The sequence below is a fragment of the Coregonus clupeaformis genome, chromosome 37, assembly GCF_020615455.1.
Source record: "Coregonus clupeaformis isolate EN_2021a chromosome 37, ASM2061545v1, whole genome shotgun sequence".
Lineage (NCBI taxonomy): Eukaryota > Metazoa > Chordata > Actinopteri > Salmoniformes > Salmonidae > Coregonus > Coregonus clupeaformis.
The window spans coordinates 13,177,824-13,202,383 of NC_059228.1; the positions used below are offsets into that span (position 1 = coordinate 13,177,824).

Consider the following 24,560-nt stretch of genomic DNA (forward strand, 5'->3'; position numbering starts at 1 on the left):
TGCCGGGTGGAGGTTATAACAGAACCATGCCAAGATGTTAAAAAATGTTCATAAGTGACAAGCATGGTCAAATAATAATCAGGAATAAATCTCAGTTGGCTTTTCATAGCCGATCATTAGAGTTTAAAACAGCAGGTCTGGGACAGGTAGGGGTTCCATAACCGCAGGCAGAACAGTTTAAACTGGAATAGCAGCAAGGCCAGGCGGACTGGGGACAGCAAGGAGTCACCACGGCCGGTAGTCCCGACGTATGGTCCTAGGGCTCAGGTCTCTCAGTTGGCTTTTCATAGCCGATCATTTAGAGTTGAAAACAGCAGGTCTGGGACAGGTAGGGGTTTCGTAGCCGCAGGCAGAACAGTTGAAACTGGAATAGCAGCAAGGCCAGGCGGACTGGGGACAGCAAGGTGTCATCATGCCCGGTAGTCCTGACGTATGGTCCTAGGGCTCAGGTTCTCAGAGAGAAAGAGAGAACGAGAGAATTAGAGAGAGCATACTTAAATTCACACAGGACACTGGATAAGACAGGAGAAGTACTCCAGGTATAACCAACTAACCCCAGCCCCCGACACATAAACTACTGCAGCATAAATACTGGAGGCTGAGACAGGAGCGGTCCGGAGACACTGTGGCCCCATCCGAAGAAACCCCGGACAGGGCCAAACAGGAAGGATATAACCCCACCCACTCCGCCAAAGCACAGCCCCCGCACCACTAGAGGGATATCCCCAACCACCAACTTACAATCCTGAGACAAGGCCGAGTATAGCCCACAGAGGTCTCCACCACAGCACAAACCAAGGGGGGCGCCAACCCAGACAGGAAGATCACGTCAGTAACTCAACCCACTCAAGTGACGCACCCCTCCCAGGGACGGCATGAAAGAGCACCAGCAAGCCAGTGACTCAGCCCCTGCAACAGGGTTAGAGGCAGAGAACCCCAGTGGAGAGGGGAACCGGCCCGGCAGAGACAGCAAGGGCTGTTCGTTGCTCCAGCCTTTCCGTTCACCTTCACACTCCTGGGCCAGACTACACTCAATCATATGACCTACTGAAGAGATAAGTCTTCAGTAAAGACTTAAAGGTTGAGACCGAGTCTGCGTCTCTCACATGGGTAGGCAGACTGTTCCATAAAAATGGAGATCTATCTACACAATCTTGGTTTCATCAGACCAGAGAATCTTGTTTCTCATGGTCTGAGAATCTTTAGGTGGCTTTTGGCAAACTCCAAGCGGGCTGTCATGTGCCTTTTACTGAGGAGTTGCTTCCGTCTGGCCACTCTACCATAAAGGCCTGATTGGTGGAGTCCTGCAGAGATGGTTGTCCTTCTGGAAGGTACTCCCATCTCCACAGAGGAACTCTAGAGCTCTGTCAGAATGACCATCAGGTTCTTGGTCACCTCCCTGACCAAGGCCCTTCTTCCCTGATTGCTCATTTTGGCCGGGCGGCCAGCTCTAGGAAGAGTCTTGGTGGTCCCAAACTTCTTCCATTTAAGAATGACGGAGACTACTGTGTTCTTGGGGACCTTCAATGCTGCAGACATTTTTTGGTACCCTTCCCCAGATCTGTGCCTCAACACAATCCTGTCTCGGAGCTCTACGGACAATTCCTTCGACCTCATTACTTGGTTTTTGCTCTGACATGCACTGTCAACTGTGGGACCTTATATAGACAGGTGTGTGCCTTTCCAAATCATGCCCAATCAATTGAATTTACCACTCCAATCAAGTTGTAGAAACATCTCAAGAATGATCAATGGAAACAGGATGCACCTGAGCTCAATTTCGAGTCTCATAGCAAAGGGTCTGAATACTTATGTAAATAAGGTATTTCTGTTTTTTATTTTTAATACATTTGCAAAGATTTCTACAAACCTGTTTTCACTTTGTCATTATGGGGTATTGTGTGTAGATTGGTGAGAATTTTTATTTATTTTATCCATTTTAGAATAAGGCTGTAACGTAACAAAATGTGGAAAAAGTCAAGGGGTTTCAGAAGGATCCTCATGGATGGATCATCCATTCCGGTTCTCACAGTTTCCAACCACATTCAATCCACAACACACGGCCTGCGGTAACCAAGAGAAAAATGGCTCAATTCAAAGAGATACTCTGTTTGGATGTATCATGCTGCCTGAGGAGGGTGCTGCTAGTTCCATGTAAAAAAAAAATATATATATTTATGAACAGAATCTTCAAACATACAAATCTGTGTCTTGCTCTCTTGTGGGAAAACGGAAAACAAATCTTGATGGAAATGTTTCATTTTTCCACCAACAGCTGCTAAAATGAAAAACCCAGATCTCTCCATTTGCATCTTTAGTTGCTTTGTTAATTTGATAAACCATATTTGCATTTGGAAACAGCTTGGGTAATTTGACTGGGGACTGCCAATTTGCCTGTAAGGAGACAACTGTAGTTCAAACATTTTCTCTCTGTACTCTCTCTCTCTCTCTCTGTGTCTCTTCTTTGCTCTGCACTTGGCATTCATGAGCGTGTGTGTGTGTGTGTGTTTGTTGCGTACGTTTTGTTGTTCTAGTGTCCTATGTGTCAGCTTGTGTATGAAGATCTATGAACATGTGGTGTGTTCATGTGAGAGCGAGAGATAACTCCTCCTTTGCTGCATGGACTTAATGTGAGACAGATGAGATGAAAGTACCACAGCAGCCCATCATTGGCTACCACTATCACCATAGAAACAGGCATGACCTTACAAAAGGTCAGGAGGAGTTTGGGACATCCCATACCCCAGTCACCTGACAGGCTTGTTTGTGTGTGTGTCCCTTGTAGCTCAGTTGGTAGAGCATGGCACTTACAACGCTAAGGTTGTAGGTTTGATTCCCACGGGGGACCAGTATGCAAAATGTATGCACTCACTACTGTAAGAGCGTCTGCTAAAATGTCTGTGTGTGTTGTGTGTGTGCCTCTTCCCTTGAAAATGTCTGCGTTTTAACCATTAGGAATTAACGCCTAAACTCTATGGAAAGATGAGGCTCTCAAGGTGTAGACCTTACTGTGAAATGCTGACTGACGAGCCCTTAACCAACAATGCAGATTTAAGAAAATAGAGTTATAAAACTATTTACCAAATAAACTGAAAGTAAAACAATAAAATAACAATAATGAGGCTGTATACAGGAGGTACCGGTACCGAGTCAATGTGTAGGGGTACAGGTTAGTGGAGGTAATATGTACATGTAGGTAGGGGTAAAGTGACTATGCATAGATAATAAACAGCGAGTAGCAGCAGCCATTTGGTTGGGGGTTGGGGGGGGTCAATGCAAATAGTCCTGGTGGCCATTTGATTAATTGTTCAGCAGTCTTATGGCTTGGGGGTAGAAGCTGTTAAGGAGCCTTTTGGACCCAGACTTGGTGCTCCGGTACCGCTTACTGTGCAGAAGCATAGAGAACAGTCTATGACTTGGGTGACTGAAGTCTTTGACAATTTTTTGGGCCTTCCTCTGACACTGCCTGGTATAGAGGTCCTGGATGGCAGGAAGCTTGGCCCCAGTGATGTACTGGGCCGTACGCACTACCCTCTTTAGCACCTTATGGTCGAATGCCGAGCAGTTGCCATACCAGGCGGTGATGCAACCGGTCAGGATGCTCTCGTTGGTGCAGCTGTATAACCTTTTGAGGATCTGGGGACCCATGCCAAATCTTTTCAGTCTCCTGAGGGGGAAAAGGCATTGTCGTGCCGTCTTCACAACTTTCTTGGTGTGTTTGGACCATGAACACGATGGTGTTCTCCGTCCCCCACAAGCCCCACGGGACTCGTCTGAAGTCAGTACCAACGAGGTGTAGCGTCTGAACTGGTTGGGCTACAGTCATAGACTCATGTTATATGATATGATTTTAAAAATGTTTGTCTTTTGTGTGATGTGATACAGTTGTTTACTGTACATTTTTTTAAAAGTTGCAATTTGTTTCTTCTCACTTTGTTTATTTCACATGCTTTGGTAATGTAAACATACTGTATGTTTCCCATGCCAATAAAGACCCATTGAATTGAATTGAGAGTCTCAGTGCTCAGTGAGAGAGGTAGTCTCATTGGTAAACTCAACGGCAGACGTGCACAGCTGGAGATCCACTCAGAGTCGGTCGCTTAACGCAGTCCCGCCACACATAATGAACAGAGGCCCTGCACAGCGGGATACATTTTACTCAGGAGCACACAAGTAGCCTCGGCTAGCTGGCTAGCTAGCAGCTACTGCTACCTGGCTCTTAGGGCTAGCTGGCTAGCCACACAACAAACCCATATTAATCTCAACAACCGTTGTCTTGAAGTCTGTTGAGTGTCTGCTATGACAATGTGCTGATATAAAAGTTATTTGCGGTTCTTCCTTTCCATGGTTTTTATAACAACAATTGGCCAATAACAAAGAGGCTGATCGCGCCTCACCTCATTCTCCTCGGGGGCAGATTTGGCACCTCACTGCAAACCCGGCAACACAATTACCTCAGCCTAAACCTGTCAGCACACCATTACAGCAGCCCGTGTGTGTGTGCGCTGTGTGTGTGTGTGCACACCATTACAGCCCACGCCACCTATTATGGGCATGGGGAGGCGGGGGAGGGGGGAGGGAGTCCAAAGCCATTGTAGCGAGAAGGTGCTGTCAGATATAGGCTGCCGGAATGTGGCTACGGGGTATTTGTTGGCCGAGGTTGGCCTATAGAGCAATCAGGGCTTCTAAAAACATGGTTAAATCTGTAGGTTCTTCTCAGCATGCTTAATAGCGAACACTGGGGGTATAGGTGCTGCTGGTGGAAGGATCTGATCTGGAAGAACACTGGGGGTATAGGTGCTGCTGATGGAAGGATCTGATCTGGAAGAACACTGGGGTTATGGTGCTGCTGATGGAAGGATCTGATCTGGAAGAACACTGGGGGTATGGTGCTGCTGATGGAAGGATCTGATCTGGAAGAACACTGGGGGTATGGTGCTGCTGATGGAAGGATCTGATCTGGAAGAACACTGAGGGTATAGGTGCTGCTGATGGAAGGATCTGATATGGAAGAACACTGAGGGTATAGGTGCTGCTGATGGAAGGATCTGATCTGGAAGAACACTGAGGGTATAGGTGCTGCTGATGGAAGGATCTGATCTGGAAGAACACTGAGGGTATAGGTGCTGCTGATGGAAGGATCTGATCTGGAAGAACACTGGGGGTATGGTGCTGCTGATGGAATGATCTGATCTGGAAGAACACTGAGGGTATAGGTGCTGCTGATGGAAGGATCTGATCTGGAAGAACACTGAGGGTATAGGTGCTGCTGATGGAAGGATCTGATATGGAAGAACACTGAGGGTATAGGTGCTGCTGATGGAAGGATCTGATCTGGAAGAACACTGAGGGTATAGGTGCTGCTGATGGAAACTTCTGATCTGGAAGAACACTGAGGGTATGGTGCTGCTGATGGAAGGATCTGATCTGGAAGAACACTGAGGGTATAGGTGCTGCTGATGGAAGGATCTGATCTGGAAGAACACTGAGGGTATAGGTGCTGCTGATGGAAGGATCTGATATGGAAGAACACTGAGGGTATGGTGCTGCTGATGGAAGGATCTGATCTGGAAGAACACTGGGGGTATGGTGCTGCTGATGGAAGGATCTGATTTGGAAGAACACTGGGGGTATAGGTGCTGCTGATGGAAGGATCTGATCTGGAAGAACACTGGGGGTATAGGTGCTGCTGATGGAAGGATCTGATCTGGAAGAACACTGAGGGTATAGGTGCTGCTGATGGAAGGATCTGATCTGGAAGAACACTGAGGTTATGGTGCTGCTGATGGAAGGATCTGATCTGGAAGAACACTGAGGGTATAGGTGCTGCTGATGGAAGGATCTGATCTGGAAGAACACTGAGGTTATGGTGCTGCTGACGGATGGATCTGATATGGAAAAAGATCAACTGAAAAACATAAACTGAGGTTACAGTAGATTAGAACTGAAAGAAATAACAGTCAGAAGATGGATTGACCTTTCACCTTTATTCCAGGACTGGGATGTGTAAAAACTTTAGCCTAAAACATTTAGTAACCTTGTCCTTCCTGTAACATCCACATAATACTTCTTGTTTTCCACTAGAGTGACTCCACAGTATACTGTGCATTGTTTAAACCTCCTGGCCACACCACCTTACAGGTAGACATATAAACACATTACACCCAGCCTGTATGGTACAGCCTGAAATCTAAACGTGGAGGTCCCCTCCCCTGTTCAATGGAGCATTCCAGGCAGCCCCCCCCCCCCTGATGAGGGAGGCCCCCAGGGAGGGAGGGGGCGATGCTATGTGAATCACCCCCCCCAGTCAGCTGCTATCTCCCTGGGCTCGGTTGGTCATACCTGGGGGCCTCTGAATGGAGCCCTCAGGTAAAGCACTGTTGAAACAAATCTAAAGCTGGCTAATGACACGCACTGTGAAACTCTGCACAGGTCATTTACCCTGCTGACAGGCTGGGGCTGGGGGCCTCTTCTCTACACACCTCCTCTCCCTCCCTCGTTCTTTCTCACTGCGCGTCCTCTGGCACGCTCTCTCTCTCTCTCATATACACTAGGAGGTAATCTACATTAGGAAAACACACACCCCTCTCTCTCTCTCTCTCAAGGTTTACTTACTCTCTCCCACCACAGCATGGGAAAGCTATCAGAGATCGGTAGAGACAAAGCGACATCCTTTTACAAAAAAAAAAAATAAAAAAAAAAAAGGTAATGTTAATAGTTGCTTTATGTGTTTTAGCAAACTCAGGATATTCTACGCCACGACCATGATTATACTGTTTGAATGAAAGATTATCCATACCAAATGGACAATGTTTTTTTTCCCCCTTTTCACCAGCTCCTGAAGAGAGATTCAACCAGAGAGAGAGGGTAGAACTTTCCATATGACTTGGGATGGGAGGTACAGTGGTGAAGTGGATTAGTCTATGGAGAAAGTCAACCCCTAAATACTCAAATACCTTTCAGGAAAATAGATGTCCATCATCATCTCTCTGACATGAGCTTCTTCGCCTGAACCTGAACCGTGTGGAAAAAAGGTCATGGTTGAAAACTGCAATACAGAGGACTTTACTTTTCTCAGCATCCAATTGCTTGTGAGGAATACTCTGACAGAGACAGAGAGTATGTTAGAGTTCACAATGGAGAGTCAATTGTACATTAAATTCCTTCTTAGTTTCATCTGGTTTGTTTGTAGCGTCCATGTGATGAAGGGGGTACAACTAAAGTCCAAAAGTGCTCGTCTTCCTCCCTGCCTCTGCGATTAAAAATGGCTTCCTACATTTTGCCTTTGTTTCTGTTCTGAATAAAGAAGGTAGCCTACAATCCCTACTTTACCAATCATGTACAAATTAAGAGATCCAAAGTCGAAAAAATACAACACATACATTTAAAACATTAAACACATCCAGTAGATGTACATTAAAAACAGGTACATTAAAATAGACAGCATTTTAAACAAGCACCATGGCAACATCATGGGCAGGCCATTACTGTCTAACGCCAGACTAACAGCAATCAATAACTGTGTTCCCACAAAGCAGACCTTGTGCTGTGGACACACACAGTCTCACACACATGGTCAGACACACGGTTCACTATTAGAGGAATCCATCAGCAGGTAGGATATTGTTGGCCTCAACACCTGTTGGCCTCGCAGGTTTCATCAGATAGTTGAAATAAATGGCAGTCATCATCATCATCATCATAATCATAGTCATAAAACCACCTTTATGCCCGTGCCAAATTGTCGTACCATTTAGATTTCCTGTCAATGTGCTGCTGGAGAGAGAGAGAGGAGGGTGAATACACAGTACACACACACACCAATGCACAGTACACACACCAATGCACAGTACACACACACACACCAATGCACAGTACACACACACACACCAATGCACAGTACACACACACCAATGCACAGTACACACACACACCAATGCACAGCACACACACACACACCAATGCACAGCACACACACACACACCAATGCACAGTACACACACACACCAATGCACAGTACACACACACACACACACACCAATGCACAGTACACACACACACCAATGCACAGTACACACACACACACCAATGCACAGTACACACACACACACCAATGCACAGTACACACACACACACACACACACACACACCAATGCACAGTACACACACACACCAATGCACAGTACACACACACACACCAATGCACAGTACACACACCAATGCACAGTACACACACACACACCAATGCACAGTACACACACACACACACACACCAATGCACAGTACACACACACACCAATGCACAGCACACACACACACACCAATGCACAGTACACACACACACACACACCAATGCACAGTACACACACACACCAATGCACAGTACACACACACACACCAATGCACAGTACACACACCAATGCACAGTACACACACACACACCAATGCACAGTACACACACAGGTGTCCTCTACCTGAGAGCTCTACTCTGGCAGGACTGAAATGGCTGTGGCTCCCACCAGAAATGGCTGTGGCTCCCACCAGAAATGGCTGTGGCTCCCACCAGAAATGGCTGTGGCTCCCACCAGAAATGGCTGTGGCTCCCACCAGAAATGGCTGTGGCTCCCACCAGAAATGGCTGTGGCTCCCACCAGAAATGGCTGTTGCTCCCACCAGAAATGGCTGTGGCTCCCACCAGAAATGGCTGTGGCTCCCACCAGAAATGGCTGTGGCTCCCACCAGAAATGGCTGGGGCTCCCATCAGAAATGGCTTTGGCTCCCATCTGAAATGGCTGGGGCTCCCATCTGAAATGGCTGGGGCTCCCATCTGAAATGGCTGGGGCTCCCATCTGAAATGGCTGGGGCTCCCATCAGAAATGGCTGGGGCTCCCATCAGAAATGGCTGGGGCTCCCATCAGAAATGGCTGGGGCTCCCATCAGAAGTACACTGGTGAATTCTCAAGGGAGTACAAAGACAAACACTGTACCACACTCACAATACGACAGGTGTGGAAGACAAAATTAGATTCAACATTAAAAATAATCCCTCAATTATCTAATATCTTCCACCGTGAGAGATATTAACAGTTCACAATGTCTGACTTGTCCCAAGTTGAAGTTGATGAGTTGAATGCAAAACGTACAAAGTTGCCCATTGCCATTTGTCTGTCATCGTTCTTTAAATAAGCCACACCAGTGGAGGCTGGTGGGAGGAGCCACACGTGGGTTGGAATGAATCTGAGAGGAAAGGTGACAAGTTTTGATGATAGTTTAATGGCGGTTTTGACTCAGAGTGAATAAGATATCTATGGTATGAATAGTGGTATGAATAGACAGTGGTATGTCTATTCATACCACTGTGACCTGTGCAAATATGGACCACCACAATAAATAAAAACAAAGTAACTATGACAACGTAGAGAAAAAGAAAATATATATTTTTTTAAAGACAAGACCGTGAAAAAGTCAAATCTAGTCAGTAGTGACATATTCAAGTAAAAATGAAAGGAACAGCACCATTCTTTTCTAACATATTGGGTTTTATAAGGTCGCAATAGTACTTCACATAACATAACACTGTCTTGATTCACAGCCGAGTTGCAGTCTCTAAAAACACTGCTTTGATCATCTTTGATTACAAAATCTGAAAGTATTATTTATTTTTATTTCTATGAAACAGTATACGCCAGGTTTTGGTCAACACAGCAGTCTTTAGGAATAACTGGTCATTTCTGTTACACCGATAAAAGACACAAAAAACATTCTGATAGAGACTCCACCTGTGCCCCTCTTCAAGGCATAATCTGTCTCTATTGTCAATGAGACTTGACTGATACAATGGACCCATTGCGATAACAGAACTAGATACAGAACCTTTTCCCCAGAAGTATTATACTTAGGGCCCTGTGATTTACACCCACCATGTGACAGGCCTGGATTTCAACCTTTATTTAAAGCTTTTTCATCAAACTGGCCTTTTATTTTGCTGTCAGATGTTCCAGCACCATCCTAAGACAATTGCTGTCATTCGCTAGGTTTCCATCCAATCGCTGTCATTAGCAAGGTTTCCATCCAATTGCTGTCATTAGCAAGGTTTCCATCCAATTGCTGTCATTAGCTAGGTTTCCATCCAATTGGCGACAGATTTTCAATGCGAATATTAAAAAAAATCTGCAAAAAAAAAAAGAACATGCGCATTTTCCCACTTTTGTGGATAAAAGGCTGTGCGTGATGACTTGGTGAAGATCAAAATGGGATTCCGTCGCATTTTAAACTCTACTGACGGCTTTGTCACTACAAATGTTGCGTTGTACAGCGAATGTGCCCACTCTGGTCTTGACATGTGCTCTCTAGCCAACAGCTCAGATACAGTGCGGGCATAGCCTATATGATGAGATTATTACGGACAAAAGAGCTAGATTTTTATTTAATTTGTCAAATGGCAGCCAAGCATCGAATCATCATGTCACCAGAATAAGACCCTCGATATTTATTGGAAAGGAGCATCAAGCTCATCAACTTGGACTTTCACCACCCTGTGAAGTTCATCATAACATATTTTATCTGTAGCCTAATAAACTGCATGCTTTCCTGAGTCGTAGTGGGAGGACCACACAACATGTCATCGCGTGACTCCAAATTTACTGCTATATGATGGTTATTATATCAATATTTGCTCATAAAAGGTGTTTCCACCGCCATTTCTCGCATTATGAATTTACAGAAACAGAAATATCCCACCTTGTCTAGCGTATTTTGTTTATTTTATTTTTTTATCATTTAGGAGACGTTCTTATCCAGAGCGACTTACAGGAGCAATTAGGTTTAAGAGCCTTGCTCAAGGGCACATCGACAGATTTTTCACCTAGTCGGCTCGGGGATTAGAACCAGCGACCTTTCGGTTACTGGCACAACGCTCTTAACCACTAAGCTACCTGCCGCCTGTTTCCATCAGGCCTGTCCTGACATTTTTTATCCGACTGGCATAAAAAGTTTGGATGGAAACCTGGTTAGTGTTGGTGTCATTCTCATGGCTGATGGAAACCTGGTTAGTGTTGGTGTTATTCTCATGGCTGATGGAAACCTGGTTAGTGTTGGTGTTATTCTCATGGCTGATGGAAACCTGGTTAGTGTTGGTGTCATTCTCATGGCTGATGGAAACCTGGTTAGTGTTGGTGTTATTCTCATGGCTGATGGAAACCTGGTTAGTGTTGGTGTTATTCTCATGGCTGATGGAAACCTGGTTAGTGTTGGTGTTATTCTCATGGCTGATGGAAACCTGGTTAGTGTTGGTGTTATTCTCATGGCTGATGGAAACCTGGTTAGTGTTGGTGTTATTCTCATGGCTGATGGAAACCTGGTTAGTGTTGGTGTTATTCTCATGGCTGATGGAAACCTGGTTAGTGTTGGTGTTATTCTCATGGCTGATGGAAACCTGGTTAGTGTTGGTGTTATTCTCATGGCTGATGGAAACCTGGTTAGTGTTGGTGTTATTCTCATGGCTGATGGAAACCTGGTTAGTGTTGGTGTTATTCTCATGGCTGAGGTGTAAAACACACGGCCCTAATATCCCACATGTCAACACATGCAGTGTAAACATGATGTACTATAATGTACTGAGTTATGGACCTACAGTTCAACTGAAAGACACTATTGGAAGACGGTAGAACAGATCTTCACATGTTCATCAAGATGATCTGCAGACTCATTATCTACTTGGAATGTCAACAGATTCAAGTGTAAAAAAGTTTCACTAATCTCCTTCGACGTGCTGTAAAGCCATTACAAGCCAGCCGCTTGCAATGAGTCCAGATTTAGTGTTGCTACTGTATATTCCACTCAACTTTTCAGTGACCTCCAGAAAGTCAACGATAGTGAGACTATAAGCAGCTAAACAAGTGCAGCAGCTCTCAAACAACAGAAACCAATTCATCTCCAGTAGAGACCAGAGATAAGGTCTGTGTGTGTGTGTGTGTGTGTATGCGTGTGTGTGTCAAGCAGTCTAGCTCCGTAACGCAACACTGTTCTAGTAGAACCGATAGCGTTCTGTGAAGAAACCGTTAGAAATGTTTATGGTACCTACCTAGCGTAGGATAGCTCTATTGATATTCTGTTTTACTGTGTATTAATCTAGTGTCAGTAGAATGCATTGCTTAGTCACGGAGGAAGTCCCCCTGCTTTTAGGGAGGTTTGCCTGGACCTTCTCCTGGCTATGGCCTCCTGCTTCTTCCTCTCAATCTCCTCCTCTGTGCATCTCCCTGTCATTTGGCTGCTGACAAACACTGAGAAACAAATAAGATTACATGGAAATAAGACTCTGACTGCGATTGAAAAGCTTAAAAGACAGAATGTGCCTACAGTAATTGACAGATAAAAAGCACAGACAATTAGTGTATCCATTTTCATGCACAAAAAGTTAATACATTCAAACATTTACTCAGCCTTTCCAACTTTGAAAAGACATCATTGAATAGAAAATGAAGCTATTCCATTCTAAAGTACACCTCCTAACCTCTCAGGGCCCTGACCCAATAGCCATCTCTTCACCTCCTAACCTCTCAGAGCCCTGACCCAACAGCCATCTCTTCAGTTCTAAAGTACACCTCCTAACCTCAGAGCCCTGACCTAATAGCCATCTCTTCACCTCCTAACCTCTCAGAGCCCTGACCCAATAGCCATCTCTTCACCTCCTAACCTCTCAGAGCTCTGACCCAATAGCCATCTCTTCACCTCCTAACCTCTCAGAGCCCTGACCCAATAGCCATCTCTTCACCTCCTAACCTCTCAGAGCCCTGACCCAATAGCCATCTCTTCACCTCCTAACCTCTCAGAGCCCTGACCCAATAGCCATCTCTTCACCTACTAACCCCTCAGAGCCCTGACCCAACAGCCATCTCTTCACCTCCTAACCTCTCAGGGCCCTGACCCAATAGCCATCTCTTCACCTCCTAACCTCTCAAGGCCCTGACCCAATAGCCATCTCTTCACCTCCTAACCTATCAGAGCCCTGACCCAACAGCCATCTCTTCACCTCCTAACCTCTCAAGGCCCTGACCCAACAGCCATCTCTTCAGTTCTAAAGTACACCTCCTAACCTCTCAGAGCCCTGACCCAACAGCCATCTCTTCAGTTCTAAAGTACACCTCCTAACCTCTCAGAGCCCTGACCCAACAGCCATCTCTTCAGTTCTAAAGTACACCTCCTAACCTCAGAGCCCTGACCCAACAGCCATCTCTTCAGTTCTAAAGTACACCTCCTAACCTCAGAGCCCTGACCCAACAGCCATCTCGTTACCTCCTTACCTCTCAGAGCCCTGACCCAACAGCCATCTCGTTACCTCCTAACCTCTCAGAGCCCTGACCCAATAGCCATCTCTTTACCTCCTAACCTCTCAGAGCCCTGACCCAATAGCCATCTCTTCACCTCCTAACCTCTCAGAGCCCTGACCCAACAGCCATCTCGTTACCTCCTAACCTCTCAGAGCCCTGACCCAATAGCCATCTCTTTACCTCCTAACCTCTCAGAGCCCTGACCCAACAGCCATCTCTTTACATTTACATTTACATTTTCGTCATTTAGCAGACGCTCTTATCCAGAGCGACTTACCTCCTAACCTCTCAGCGCCCTGACCCAATAGCCATCTCTTCAGTAAACTTGACCGTCTCCATTAGATGTGGTTTGTCATGTACTTGACAAGTTTAAAACCTGCCTACACTGGCTGACTATGGGGAGCTCTTCTCTTCAGTACACTGGACTGGCTTGACTTCCAGCGATAAGTGGATAACACTTTGAGTAAACTTCCTGATTGGCCTTATGTACTGTTAGGGGCAACATTTAATGTAATATTGGAGCTAATCCGACAAGTGGCAGGGGGGTCACATGCACAAACAAAGCTCACCTTTGTTTTGCTTTTTTAGGGGGTAAAAAGCTCACCTTTGTTGCCGATGGCGTCCGAGTCCGAGAGATGTCTCTTGAACGATGATGCATGATGGGAATTTGAGTTTGGGAGGGTTCTTGCCGAAACTGTCCGTGGCATGACTGTCTTTGAGTTCTCTGCTTGGAAGGTTGTAACTCCAAGGGATCCTAGGCCAAGTGCTCCCCAGCCTGGAGCACCTCTCAGCTGGGTAAGCTTGCCCAGACCCTCCCCACTGCCTGGATGGCTCTGGGACATGACTGTATGATGTCCAACCCCAACATTTCCTGCTTTCACTAGAATGTTCCATCCCTGAAAGTTCACAGGGGTGCTGCTCCTGTCCCCTGGTGCTGAGTTGGAGCGGGTGGTTGACTGTCTATTGCTAGTAGCACCTACAGCCCTATCCATAGTCATAGACCCCTCTCTCGCTATAGCCAGAGGGGCGGTTGGAGGGGCTTTCGGTTTGCTCTCTTGGACGCGGACCTCCGTGGCGTCCGTCGTTACGGTAGCGTTCCCGGACTGGGGCTGACTGTTGGAGATCCTCTCCACGTCGTCACACACCTGATACAGCAGTTCGTCATCGTCACCTTCATCGTCGTTCCACAGCGACTCAGAGTCAAACAGGGACTGGAGGTCCTCATCTGAGATGTCTTTGAAAGTGGAGTCCGTGGCTTGGGTGGGAGCCGAGCCCTGGGCCGGAGCAGTGACTGGGGCTGGGGTTCCACGTGAGGCTGGAGTTGTGGCTTTGCTCACCCCCTCAGCCTTCCCTTCTGAGTCTCTACTGGGGCACCTACCCGCCGCAGACAAGCCGGGCCTGGGTCTCTCAGGTTGGGCCTCTCCAACAGTGAGGCAGGGTCTGGGTGCTTCTTTGCTTGTCGGAGCCATACTCACCTGGAAACAAGGGTTGGGCTCCAGCAGGAAAGTGCTTCTGCTGGTGGGCTTGAGTTTAGGACATGGCCCAGTGAGAACACCTCTGTCTGAAGGTTGAGGGTGTGTGCTTGTCCCCTTCCAGACAGAGTGAGAGTGCAGACCGGTAGGATTAGAGGTAGCAGAGGAGGGTGGGGGTGGAAGGGTCTTTTCTGTATCTGTTACCAGCTGTGTGTTGTCTCTGTCAGTGCTCAGAGTCAGTGAGCTGCTGGGTTTGGGGGCTGGCGTTTTCAGCCCCTCAGGATTCTGGGTGATCTCCAACACGATAGGGTCGTTGAGAAGGTCATCATCCTCCCAGTCAAAGTCCTCGTCTTTCGCCACAGTGGTCGTGGAGTTCCACTGTCCTACTACCTCTTCACCAGTACGAGCCGTAGGACCAGACGGGATTCCCCCGCCAGGCTTGACCTCCCACTCTTTGATGAGGTCATCAGCAGTGAGATGGCTGACCCCAACTTGAACCTTGACTTCCTGAGAACAGGTGGAGGCGGTCGACCCTTGGCTGAGCCGTCCGGTGATTCGCTGCGTCGGCCCGTCGAACAGAGCGTTAAGCTCCGCCTCTACCTGATGGGCTGATGACGTCATTATTGTCGGGCACTTGGGTTCCTCCCCGTACCTGTTGTTGTTGTTGTTGTTTATGGTATTGTTTGTGTGTTCAGCACTCTTCTTCTCTCTGTCCTGCTGGTGCATGTTGATGTCAAACTGCCTGGCCAGCTGCATCAAGTCATCCACTGAGCTTTTCCTGTGGAGAGGAGAGGAGAGGAGATATGAACAAGGAAGGCATAATAACTATATTGAGGAACCTTTGAAAAAACTAGTATAAGCACTAGCAAAATATCAGACTGCAAGAATGATCTGATAAAGATAATTACTGGAATAAGACAAACAACTATTGGAAGAGAAATAAACTTTACATCTTAAATAAAGGTTTTCAACTTGTCAACCTGATTACACAAGTGATTTAATATCATGTCTTAATATCATAATGGAGGGGATGGCTGCCATTTTGCGGGTTCCTAATCAACTGTGCTAATTTGTGTGTTTTTTCGCATTGTTTGTAACTTATTTTGTACATAATGTTGCTGCTACCGTCTCTTATGACCGAAAAGAGCTTCTGGATATCAGAACACCTGAACTGGACGAAGATATTTTCTTTAATGAGTCCGACTTGTAGGATATTCTGCTTCTCCGAGACCAGGCCCAAATCCAGGTCGTTCGCGTGAAGAAAAGACGGAAATACAGGGGGAGGAGATCGGGGTGGCTTGTGAGAATTTGTCGGCGAGTGGGTAACCCGCCTCTACCATCCGTTCTATTGGCCAACGTGCAATCACTGGAGAATAAACTGGATGATCTCCGTTCGAGCCTATCCTACGAACGGGACATTAAAAACTGTAATATCTTATGTTTCACCGAGTCGTGGCTGAACAACGACACGTATAATATACAGTTGGCTGGGTTTTCCATGCATCGGCAGGACAGAACAGCTACGTCTGGTAAGTCGAGGGGTGGGGGTGTGTGTCTATTTAGGAGGTCTCGAGGTATTGCTCGCCTGAGGTAGAGTACCTCATGATAAGCTGTAGACCACACTATCTACCAAGAGAGTTTTCATCTATATTTTTCGTAGTCGTCTATTTACCACCACAAACGAGCTGTATAAGGCCATAAGCAAACAGGAAAATGCTCATTCAGAAGCGGCGCCCCTAGTGGCCGGGGACTTTAATGCAGGCAAACTTAAATCAGTTTGACCTAATTTCTACCAGCATGTTAAATGTGCAACCAGAGGGAAAAAACTCCAGACCACCTTTACTCCACACACAGAGACGCATACAAAGCTCTCCCTCGCCCTCCATTTGGCAAATCTGACCATAATTCTATCCTCCTGATTCCTGCTTACAAGCAAAAACTAAAGCAGGAAGTACCAGTGACTCGCTCAATACAGAAGTGGTCAGATGATGCAGATGCTACGCTACAGGACTGTTTTGCTAGCACAGACAGGAATATGTTCCATGATTCATCCAATGGCATTGAGGAGTATACCACCTCAGTCACTGGCTTCATCAATAAGTGCATCGACGACGTCGTCCCCACAGTAACCGTACGTACATATCCCAACCAGAAGCCATGGATTACAGGCAACATCCGCACCGAGCTAAAGGCTAGAGCTGCCGCTTTCAAGGAGCGGGACACTAATCCGGATGCTTATAAGAAATCTTGCTATGCCCTCAGACGAACCATCAAACAGGCAAAGCGTCAATACAGGACTAAGATTGAATCCTACTACACCGGCTCTGACGCTCGTCGGATGTGGCAGGGCTTGCAAACTATTACAGACTACAAAGGGAAACACAGCAGCAAGCTGCCCAGTGACGCAAGCCTACCAGATGAACTAAATTACTTCTATGCTCGCTTCGAGGCAAGCAACACTAAAGCATGCATGCGAGCACCAGCTGTTCCGGACGACTGTGTGATCACGCTCTCCGTAGCCGACGTGAGCAAGACCTTTAAACAGGTCAACAGTCACAAGTGCGGGGGCCAGACGGATTACCAGGACGTGTACTCAGACCATGCACAGACCAACTGGCAAGTGTCTTCACTGACATTTTCAACCTCTCCCTGAACGAATCTGTAATACAAACATGTTTCAAGCAGACCACCATAGTCCCTGTACCCAAGAACACTAAGGTAACCTGCCTAAATGACTACCCCCCGGAGCACTCACGTCTGTAGCCATGAAGTGCTTTGAAAGGCTGGTCATGGCGCACATCAACACCATCATCCCGGAAACCCTAGACCCACTCCAATTCGCATACCGCCCCAACAGATCCACAGATGATGCAATCTCAATCGCACTCCACACTGCCCTTTCCAACCTGGACAAAAGGAACACCTATGTGAGAATGCTGTTCATTGACTACAGCTCAGCATTCAACACCATAGTGCCCTCAAAGCTCATCACTAAGCTAAGGACCCTGGGACTAAACACCTCCCTCTGCAACTGGATCCTGGACTTCCTGAAGGGCAGGCAACAACACATCTGCCACGCTGATCCTCAACACGGGGGCCCCTCAGGAGTGCGTGCTTAGTCCCCTCCTGTACTCCCTGTTCACCCACGACTGCATGGCTAAGCACGACTCCAACACCATCATTAAGTTTGCCTACGACACAACAGTGGTAGGCCTGATCACCGACAACGATGAGACAGCCTATAGGGAGGAGGTCAGAGACATGGCAGTGTGGTGCCAGGACAACAACCTCTCCCTCAACGTGAGCAATACAAAGTAGATGATCATAGACTACAGGAAAAGGAGGGCCGAACACGCCCCTATTCACATCGACAGGGCTGTAGTGGAGCGGGTTGAGAGTTTCAAGGTCCTTGGTGTCCACATCACCAACAAACTATCATGGTCCAAACACACCAAGAAAGTCGTGAAGAGGGCACAACAATGCCTTTTCCCCCTCAGGAGACTGAAAAGATTTGGCATGGGTCCCCAGATCCTCAAAACGTTCTACAGCTTCACCATCGAGAGCATCCTGACCGGTTGCATCACCGCCTGGTATGGCAACTGCTCGGCATCCGACTGAGAGGGTAGTGCGTACAGCCCAGTACATCACTGGGGCCAAGCTTCCTGCCATCCAGGACCTATATACTAGGCGGTGTCAGAGGAAGGCCCAAAAAATTGTCAAAGACTCCAGTCACCCAAGTCATAGACTGTTCTCTCTGCTACCGCACGGCAAGCGGTACCGGAGCGCCAAGTCTAGGTCCAAAAGGCTCCTTAACAGCTTCTACCCCCAAGCCATAAGACTTTAATTAATTAATCAAATGGCCACCTGGACTATTTGCATTGACACCACCCCCTTTGTTTTTACACTGCTGCTACTCGCTGTTTATTATCTATGCATAGTCACTTTAGCCCTACCTACACGTACAATTTACCTGGACTAACCTTTACCCCCGCACATTGACTCGGTACCGGTACCCCCTGTATATAGCCCCGTTATTGTTATTTTATTGTGTTACTTTTTATTTAAATGTTTTACTTTAGTTTATTTAGTAAATATTTTCTTAACTCAATTTCTTGAACGGCATTGTTGGTTAAGGGCTCGTAAGTAAGCATTTCACTGTAAGGTCTACACCTGTTGTATTCGGCGCATGTGACAAATACAATTTGATTTGTACAAGTGCAGTATAGTAGTTCGCTCACCGAGTGGATTTCTTCCTGGCTCTGGGCGGGCGTACCTCTGGAGTACAGGGGACAGCACTGTCCCCAATCCACTGGAGCAGAGGACTATCCACAGAGACATGCTGGGCATCCTGGAAAAGGAACACATGGTATATAACAGCTGGTTTGTGTGCTGTGACCAACCTAAAGATTTTGGAGTCGTGAGAAAAACCAATGTGTCAAGCATGGGCACAGGCTTTAGCCCCCAGTGCTTCGAGAAGTACCATATTTAGAATGTCTTCCTTCAAAGCAGTATCACATCCACTTAGAGTGTATATCTTTGCATCCACTGAAATAAATCAACACAGTGAAATGCAGTCTTTTACATTTTAATCTTTCTATATAACAAGGCCTTTATATCCACAGTAACACACGATGATTCAAAAACATGTCGGTGCTGCAGGCAGCCAGCAACTATCAATGGACCTCAGTGAGACGGTGAACACGTTTTATACACTGACCTTAGGGGCGATCCGATTGACGATGTCTGATATCTCAACAACTCTGGTGTTGCTGGGTCCCTTCTGGAGAATAAGGAACAGTTAGCCTTCTGTTGCCACATTTACACCACCGGTCAAAAGGTTTACAACACCTACACATTCAACGCTTTTTCTTTATTTTTACTATTTTCTACATTGTAGAATAATAGTGAAGACATCAAAACTATGAAATAACACATATGGAATCATGTCGTAACCAAAAAAATAGTTAAACAAATCAAAATATATTTTATATTTGAGATTCTTCAAATAGCCACCCTTCACCTTGATGACAGCTTTGCACACTCTTGGCATTCTCTTAACCAGCTTCACCTGGAATGCTTTTCCAACAGTCTTGAAGGAGTTTCCACATATGCATAAAAAAAGGTGCAGACAAAAGTAAGAATAAAACAACAACAAAAAAAGTGTTGAGAACTTGTTGGCTGCTTTTCCTTCACTCTGCGGTCCGACTCATCCCAAACCATCTCAATTTGGTTGAGGGATTGTGGAGGCCAGGTCATCTAATGCAGCACTCCATCATGCTCCTTCTTGGTAAAATAGCCCTTACACAGCCTGGAGGTGTGTTGGGTCATTGTCCTGTTGAAAAACAAATGATAGTCCCACTAAGCTCAAACCAGATGGGATATCACTGCAGAATGCTGTGGTAGCCATGCTGGTTAAGTGTGCTTTGAATTCTAAATAAATCAAAGACAGTGTCACCAGCAAAGCACCCCCACACCATAACACCTCCTCCTCCATGCTTTACAGTGGGAAATACACATGTAGAGATCATCCGTTCACCCACACCGCGTCTCACAAAGACATGGCGGTTGGAACCAAAAATCTCAAATTTGGACTACAGACCAAAGGACAAATGTCTACCTGTCTAATGTCCATTGCTCGTGTTTCTTGGACCAAGCAAATCTCTTCTTATTATTGGTGTCCTTTAGTAGTGGTTTCTTTGCAGCAATTCGGCCATGAAGGCCTGATTCACACACTCTCCTCTGAACAGTTGATTTTGAGATGTGTCTGTTACTTGAACTATGTGAAGCATTTATTTGGGCTGCAATTTCTGAGGCTGGTAACTCTAATGAACTTATCCTCTGCAGCAGAGGTAACTCTGGGTCTTCCTTTCCTGTGGCGGTCCTCATGAGAGCCAGTTTCATCATAGTGCTTGATGGTTTTTGCAACTGCACTTGAAGAAACTTTCAAAGTTCTTGAAATGTTCCGTATTGACTGACCTTCATGTATTAAAGTAATGATGGACTGTCGTTTCTCTTTGCTTATTTTAGCTGTTCTTGCCATAATATGGACTTGGTATTTTACCAAATAGGGCTATATTCTGTATACCCCCCTACCTTGTCACAACACAACTGATTGGCTCAAACGCATTAAGGAAATAAATTCCACAAATTAACTTTTAAGAAGGCACACCTGTTAATTGAAATGCATTCCAGGTGACTACCTCATGAAGCTGGTTGAGAGAATGCCAAGAGTGTGCAAAGCTGTCATCAACGAAAAGGGTAGCTATTTGAAGAATTTCAAATATAAAAATATTTGGATTTGTTTAACACTATGTTGGTTACTACATGATTCCATGTGTATTATTTCATAGTTTTGATGTCTTCACTATTATTCTACAATGTAGAAAATAGTTTTAAAAAAAAAAGTAAAACCCTTGAATGAGTAGGTGTTCTAAACCTTTTGACTGGTAGTGTACATAGTAGTCACAATCACATTGGGCCACTAGCGGAAACTTTAAGTAGCCTATATGTAGGCTATGTGATCTGTGGGGGAATTAAACATGACCTCATATCAACTAAGACACCATCATGTGCTGGCTTTGAGAAGGAGAACAAAAAGATGGGTGGATTGAGGATGACACATGATGGTCTGATAGGTGTGAGTAGAATGAGTAGGAGGACGAATGAAGGAAAAAGTGATGTTAATGTTCAAGCTAATCAGCCTTCGCTCATCACGTGACTTAACAACACCATCATACCACTTCTAGCAGGAGTAGGTGATGCCGGGTCCCATATGATGTCTTGCAAAATATCTCCATCCCCAGGGGAATCAGCAGTATTGTTTAAGCCCGTGTATCTGCCCCTCGCTCGCCGTTTGGGGGTCTCCAAATCTGGTGGGAACGAAATTATCTGTAAGGAGGTCGCTAGACATACTAGATAGGTGAACAACAACAACGGGTTCTACCTGGTCACACTGGCACACTATAGGGACGGCATCAGCGCGTGAGGAGCGACTAGGAGCTAATGCATTGCTCAATTATGTATTGTGCCATGTCATCGTGGAATGCTCTGCCACCAGAGGTTACTAAGGCAAAAAGTTAGTTTAGCTTTAAAAAAACAGATTAAAAAAACAAAAAAAACATTGTATCACAGCGCCTCTCCTCTTTCTAACGAGCTCATTTAACTGTATATAAGAATATGAATATGTATATATGAATAGTGTGTAAATCGTATTTTTGTTGTCTCTTGGTGTCTTTCTAATATATAAAACTCTTATTATAATGTTGTATATATAATGTCCTTGTCTATAACTGTTCTGTACTTAGTAATTTATCTGTACGTTTTATGTGGACCCCAGGAAGAGTAGCTGCTGCATGTGCTGTAAATAATGGTGATCCTAATAAACTACACCTGGGGCGCGTTCAGCAGGAGGCAACGTTTTGGAACGCTCAGATAGAAATATATAGTCTGTGTAAATCAAACATGCCTCTGGCATGTGGAATGAGGAATCACATCAGCTATATACATGGCATTTCTATCTGCAATGTTCCGAGAACGTTTGGCAACTGAAAGTGGCCCTAGCTAGCTAGCTACGTCTCTGGCCAGCTAATTAACGTTAGAGCTGTTTATCCTGCAACCTACACGCAAGTTTGGCCAAATTAGCTCGAGTCTAGCTGTTGTTAGTTACCCAACTAGCTGGTTAGCAAGACCTTTCCCGTGCACTTTTAGCCACCATCTTACCTTTAGAACGAGAATGTGGTGACTTCCTGACAGAAGGTGAAGATTGAGGTGTCCGTTTCTGGCTTTTATCCGATTTGTTTGTTCTCAACCTGTTTTGAGAAAGTTTGGAAACACGACTCCAGATTTCACTGAAGTTATTTGAACCAGTGGGAGGGTCATGCTTTCTTGGGTTCGGCATATTTCGTCGTCAGTTTTCTTGTTCATCATTTGATGAACGGTCGATTACTTGCCCATTTAAACGCAAATTGAATCGTTTGTCATTATCCGATTGCTTATCTTTGTGGGTAAAAGTGTGCTGTGTTTGTGTTCAGCATGTACGCCGCCATGATGTTGTGTGACGTCACGCCAAATGCATGAACCTGATTTGTTAATAGCGCCTTACCAGCTCCCTCTACAAAAGTGAAGTTGCCCCCAGACACTGAACTGAGGTCAGTTTTTCGATTTTCCTCACTTTGTGTAACATAAGGGCTATGGCAACTAGGATGTTTACTAGTTGTATTTACAAGTGACGCTGAAATATGTTAGAAAACGAACCTGCTTTGTGTAGCAGAAAGTTCACGTTTATTTAAGTTAATTTGCCATAGTCCATATGTATTAAATACATTGGCCATCTCACCAGAGCTCTCAAAATAAAAAACAGCATTTAAAACAGAAAGAAAGTTCAGGACAATACATAAAATAGCCTAGTACAAAAACAAGCCCGTGTCATGTGCAATCAGCCATAGAGTGAAACTTCACACTACCTGGTTCTTTAAAGTGATAACCCAACCAATACCTCATTTACTTTTGGCACTTGAGCTGACTGTCCCGCATGCTATCAGCTTTGGGAAGTGATGCTCCACTTGAAGCCCTGGGGCCCATATCCACACAACGTCTCAGAGGAGGAGTGCTGATCTAGGACCAGGTCCCCCTGTCCAAATTATATCTTATTCATTATGAGCTAAAAGGCAATACTGATTCTGGATCAGCTCTCCTACTCTGAGAGGCTTTGTGGCTATGGGCCCAGGACTGTGTTTGCTCTGGATCTCTATGCAAACATGGTGGTAATGTGTCACTACCCTCATCACACTGATGTGGAGACATGACCCTGTCCTGACCGTACTGAGGTCCAACGTTGACTGCTAAGGGTCACACACTCTAACTGGGCAAAGTATCTTTAGACCGAAGTGTGTGTGTGTGTGTGTGTGTGTGTGTGTGTGTGTGTGTGTGTGTGTGTGTGTGTGTGTGTGGTGTATCGGAGGGGTTGGGTACAGATGAAGACCAATTTCCATCTTGTATGGATTAATAAAATATTCTTCTAGATCTAGTTTATCTAAGATAAGTCTGGAGTGTATGTAAAAGCTGATAGGAAAGATCAATATGGGTAAATATTGTATTAATCAAAACTTGACCTAAATTAACCTAAAATCCATTTTTCAAGGGGTATTTTCTGCAGGTGGTTAAATACTGCAGTAAATCATTCAGTATAATAGTCTAACCTGTGTGTTCGGCAGATATAGTTGGGTTAGGGTTAGGGTCAGATATACACTACCGGTCAAAAGTTTTAGAACACCTACTCATTCAAGGGTTTTTCTTTATTTTCTACATTGTAGAATAATAGTGAAGACATCAACATTATGAAATAACACATATGGAATCATGTAGTAACCAAGAATGTGCTAAGCAAATAAAAATATTTTGTATATTTGAGATTCTTCAAATAGCCACCCTTTGCCTTGATGACAGCTTTGCACACTCTTGGCATTCTCTCAACCAGCTTCACCTGGAATGCTTTTCCAACTGTTTTGATTGAGTTCCCACATATAAATACCCTCTTTCCCGTCCCCGTCGACAGCACCCCCACCCCAAAACATTTTCATGGTCAGGTGTAACATATTTCAGTTCAATCGTATTTTGAAACCCAACGGAAAGCAAACTTTTGAAAACTTGTCGCAGGAGGTTACAGGTCATTTATGTCTGTCATTGTAGGTGACCCTAAGAGAGAATTACTGTCTGGCTGGAACGGGTTCAGAGACAAAGGATGCATCCCAAATAGCAGCCT

The 24,560-nt window shown here is 45.5% G+C and overlaps 1 protein-coding gene and 1 long non-coding RNA gene across 6 annotated transcripts; both read right to left on the reverse strand.

The window, feature by feature from the left end:
- Positions 1-6,823: 6,823 nt before the first annotated feature.
- Positions 6,824-10,161, reverse strand: LOC123482732. 2 transcript variants are annotated; one of them, XR_006657904.1, is made up of 2 exons: positions 8,475-10,161; positions 6,824-7,773 (listed from the first exon to the last, which is right to left on the reverse strand). It is a non-coding gene; the product is annotated as an uncharacterized LOC123482732 (long non-coding RNA). The 2 variants fall into 2 exon arrangements; XR_006657903.1 differs by having other exon boundaries at positions 6,824-7,776.
- A 724-nt stretch (positions 10,162-10,885) lies between these two features.
- LOC121574035 (flocculation protein FLO11) lies at positions 10,886-22,853 on the reverse strand. Of its 4 annotated transcripts, none has more exons than XR_006002137.2 (7): positions 22,520-22,853; positions 21,538-21,669; positions 19,518-19,580; positions 19,039-19,148; positions 13,933-15,578; positions 11,123-12,281; positions 10,886-11,005 (listed from the first exon to the last, which is right to left on the reverse strand). XR_006002137.2 is itself a non-coding variant. In XM_041886586.2 (6 exons), exons 2-6 carry the CDS (start codon positions 21,595-21,597, stop codon positions 12,157-12,159), a joined length of 2,001 nt encoding a protein of 666 aa, XP_041742520.2. In that variant the 5' UTR covers positions 21,598-21,669; positions 22,520-22,853; the 3' UTR covers positions 10,886-12,156. The 4 variants fall into 4 exon arrangements, 2 of the variants coding, with proteins under 2 accessions (XP_041742520.2, XP_041742504.2); XR_006002136.2 differs by having other exon boundaries at positions 11,045-12,281; XM_041886586.2 differs by having other exon boundaries at positions 10,886-12,281; positions 19,518-19,577.
- Positions 22,854-24,560: the final 1,707 nt, after the last annotated feature.

Bases quoted from the DNA above. Each gene is read 5' to 3' on its own strand.
- LOC121574035 (XM_041886570.2), bottom strand. From the start codon at position 21,597: ATGGAGATATTTTGCAAGACATCATATGGGACCCGGCATCACCTACTC. The intron at 19,581-21,537 runs GTATGATGGTGT...CTTATTCTCCAG, and splicing joins ACCTACTCCTGCTAGAAGTG to AAGGGACCCAGCAACACCAG. The intron at 19,149-19,517 runs GTCAGTGTATAA...TTCCTTTTCCAG, and splicing joins TCAATCGGATCGCCCCTAAG to GATGCCCAGCATGTCTCTGT.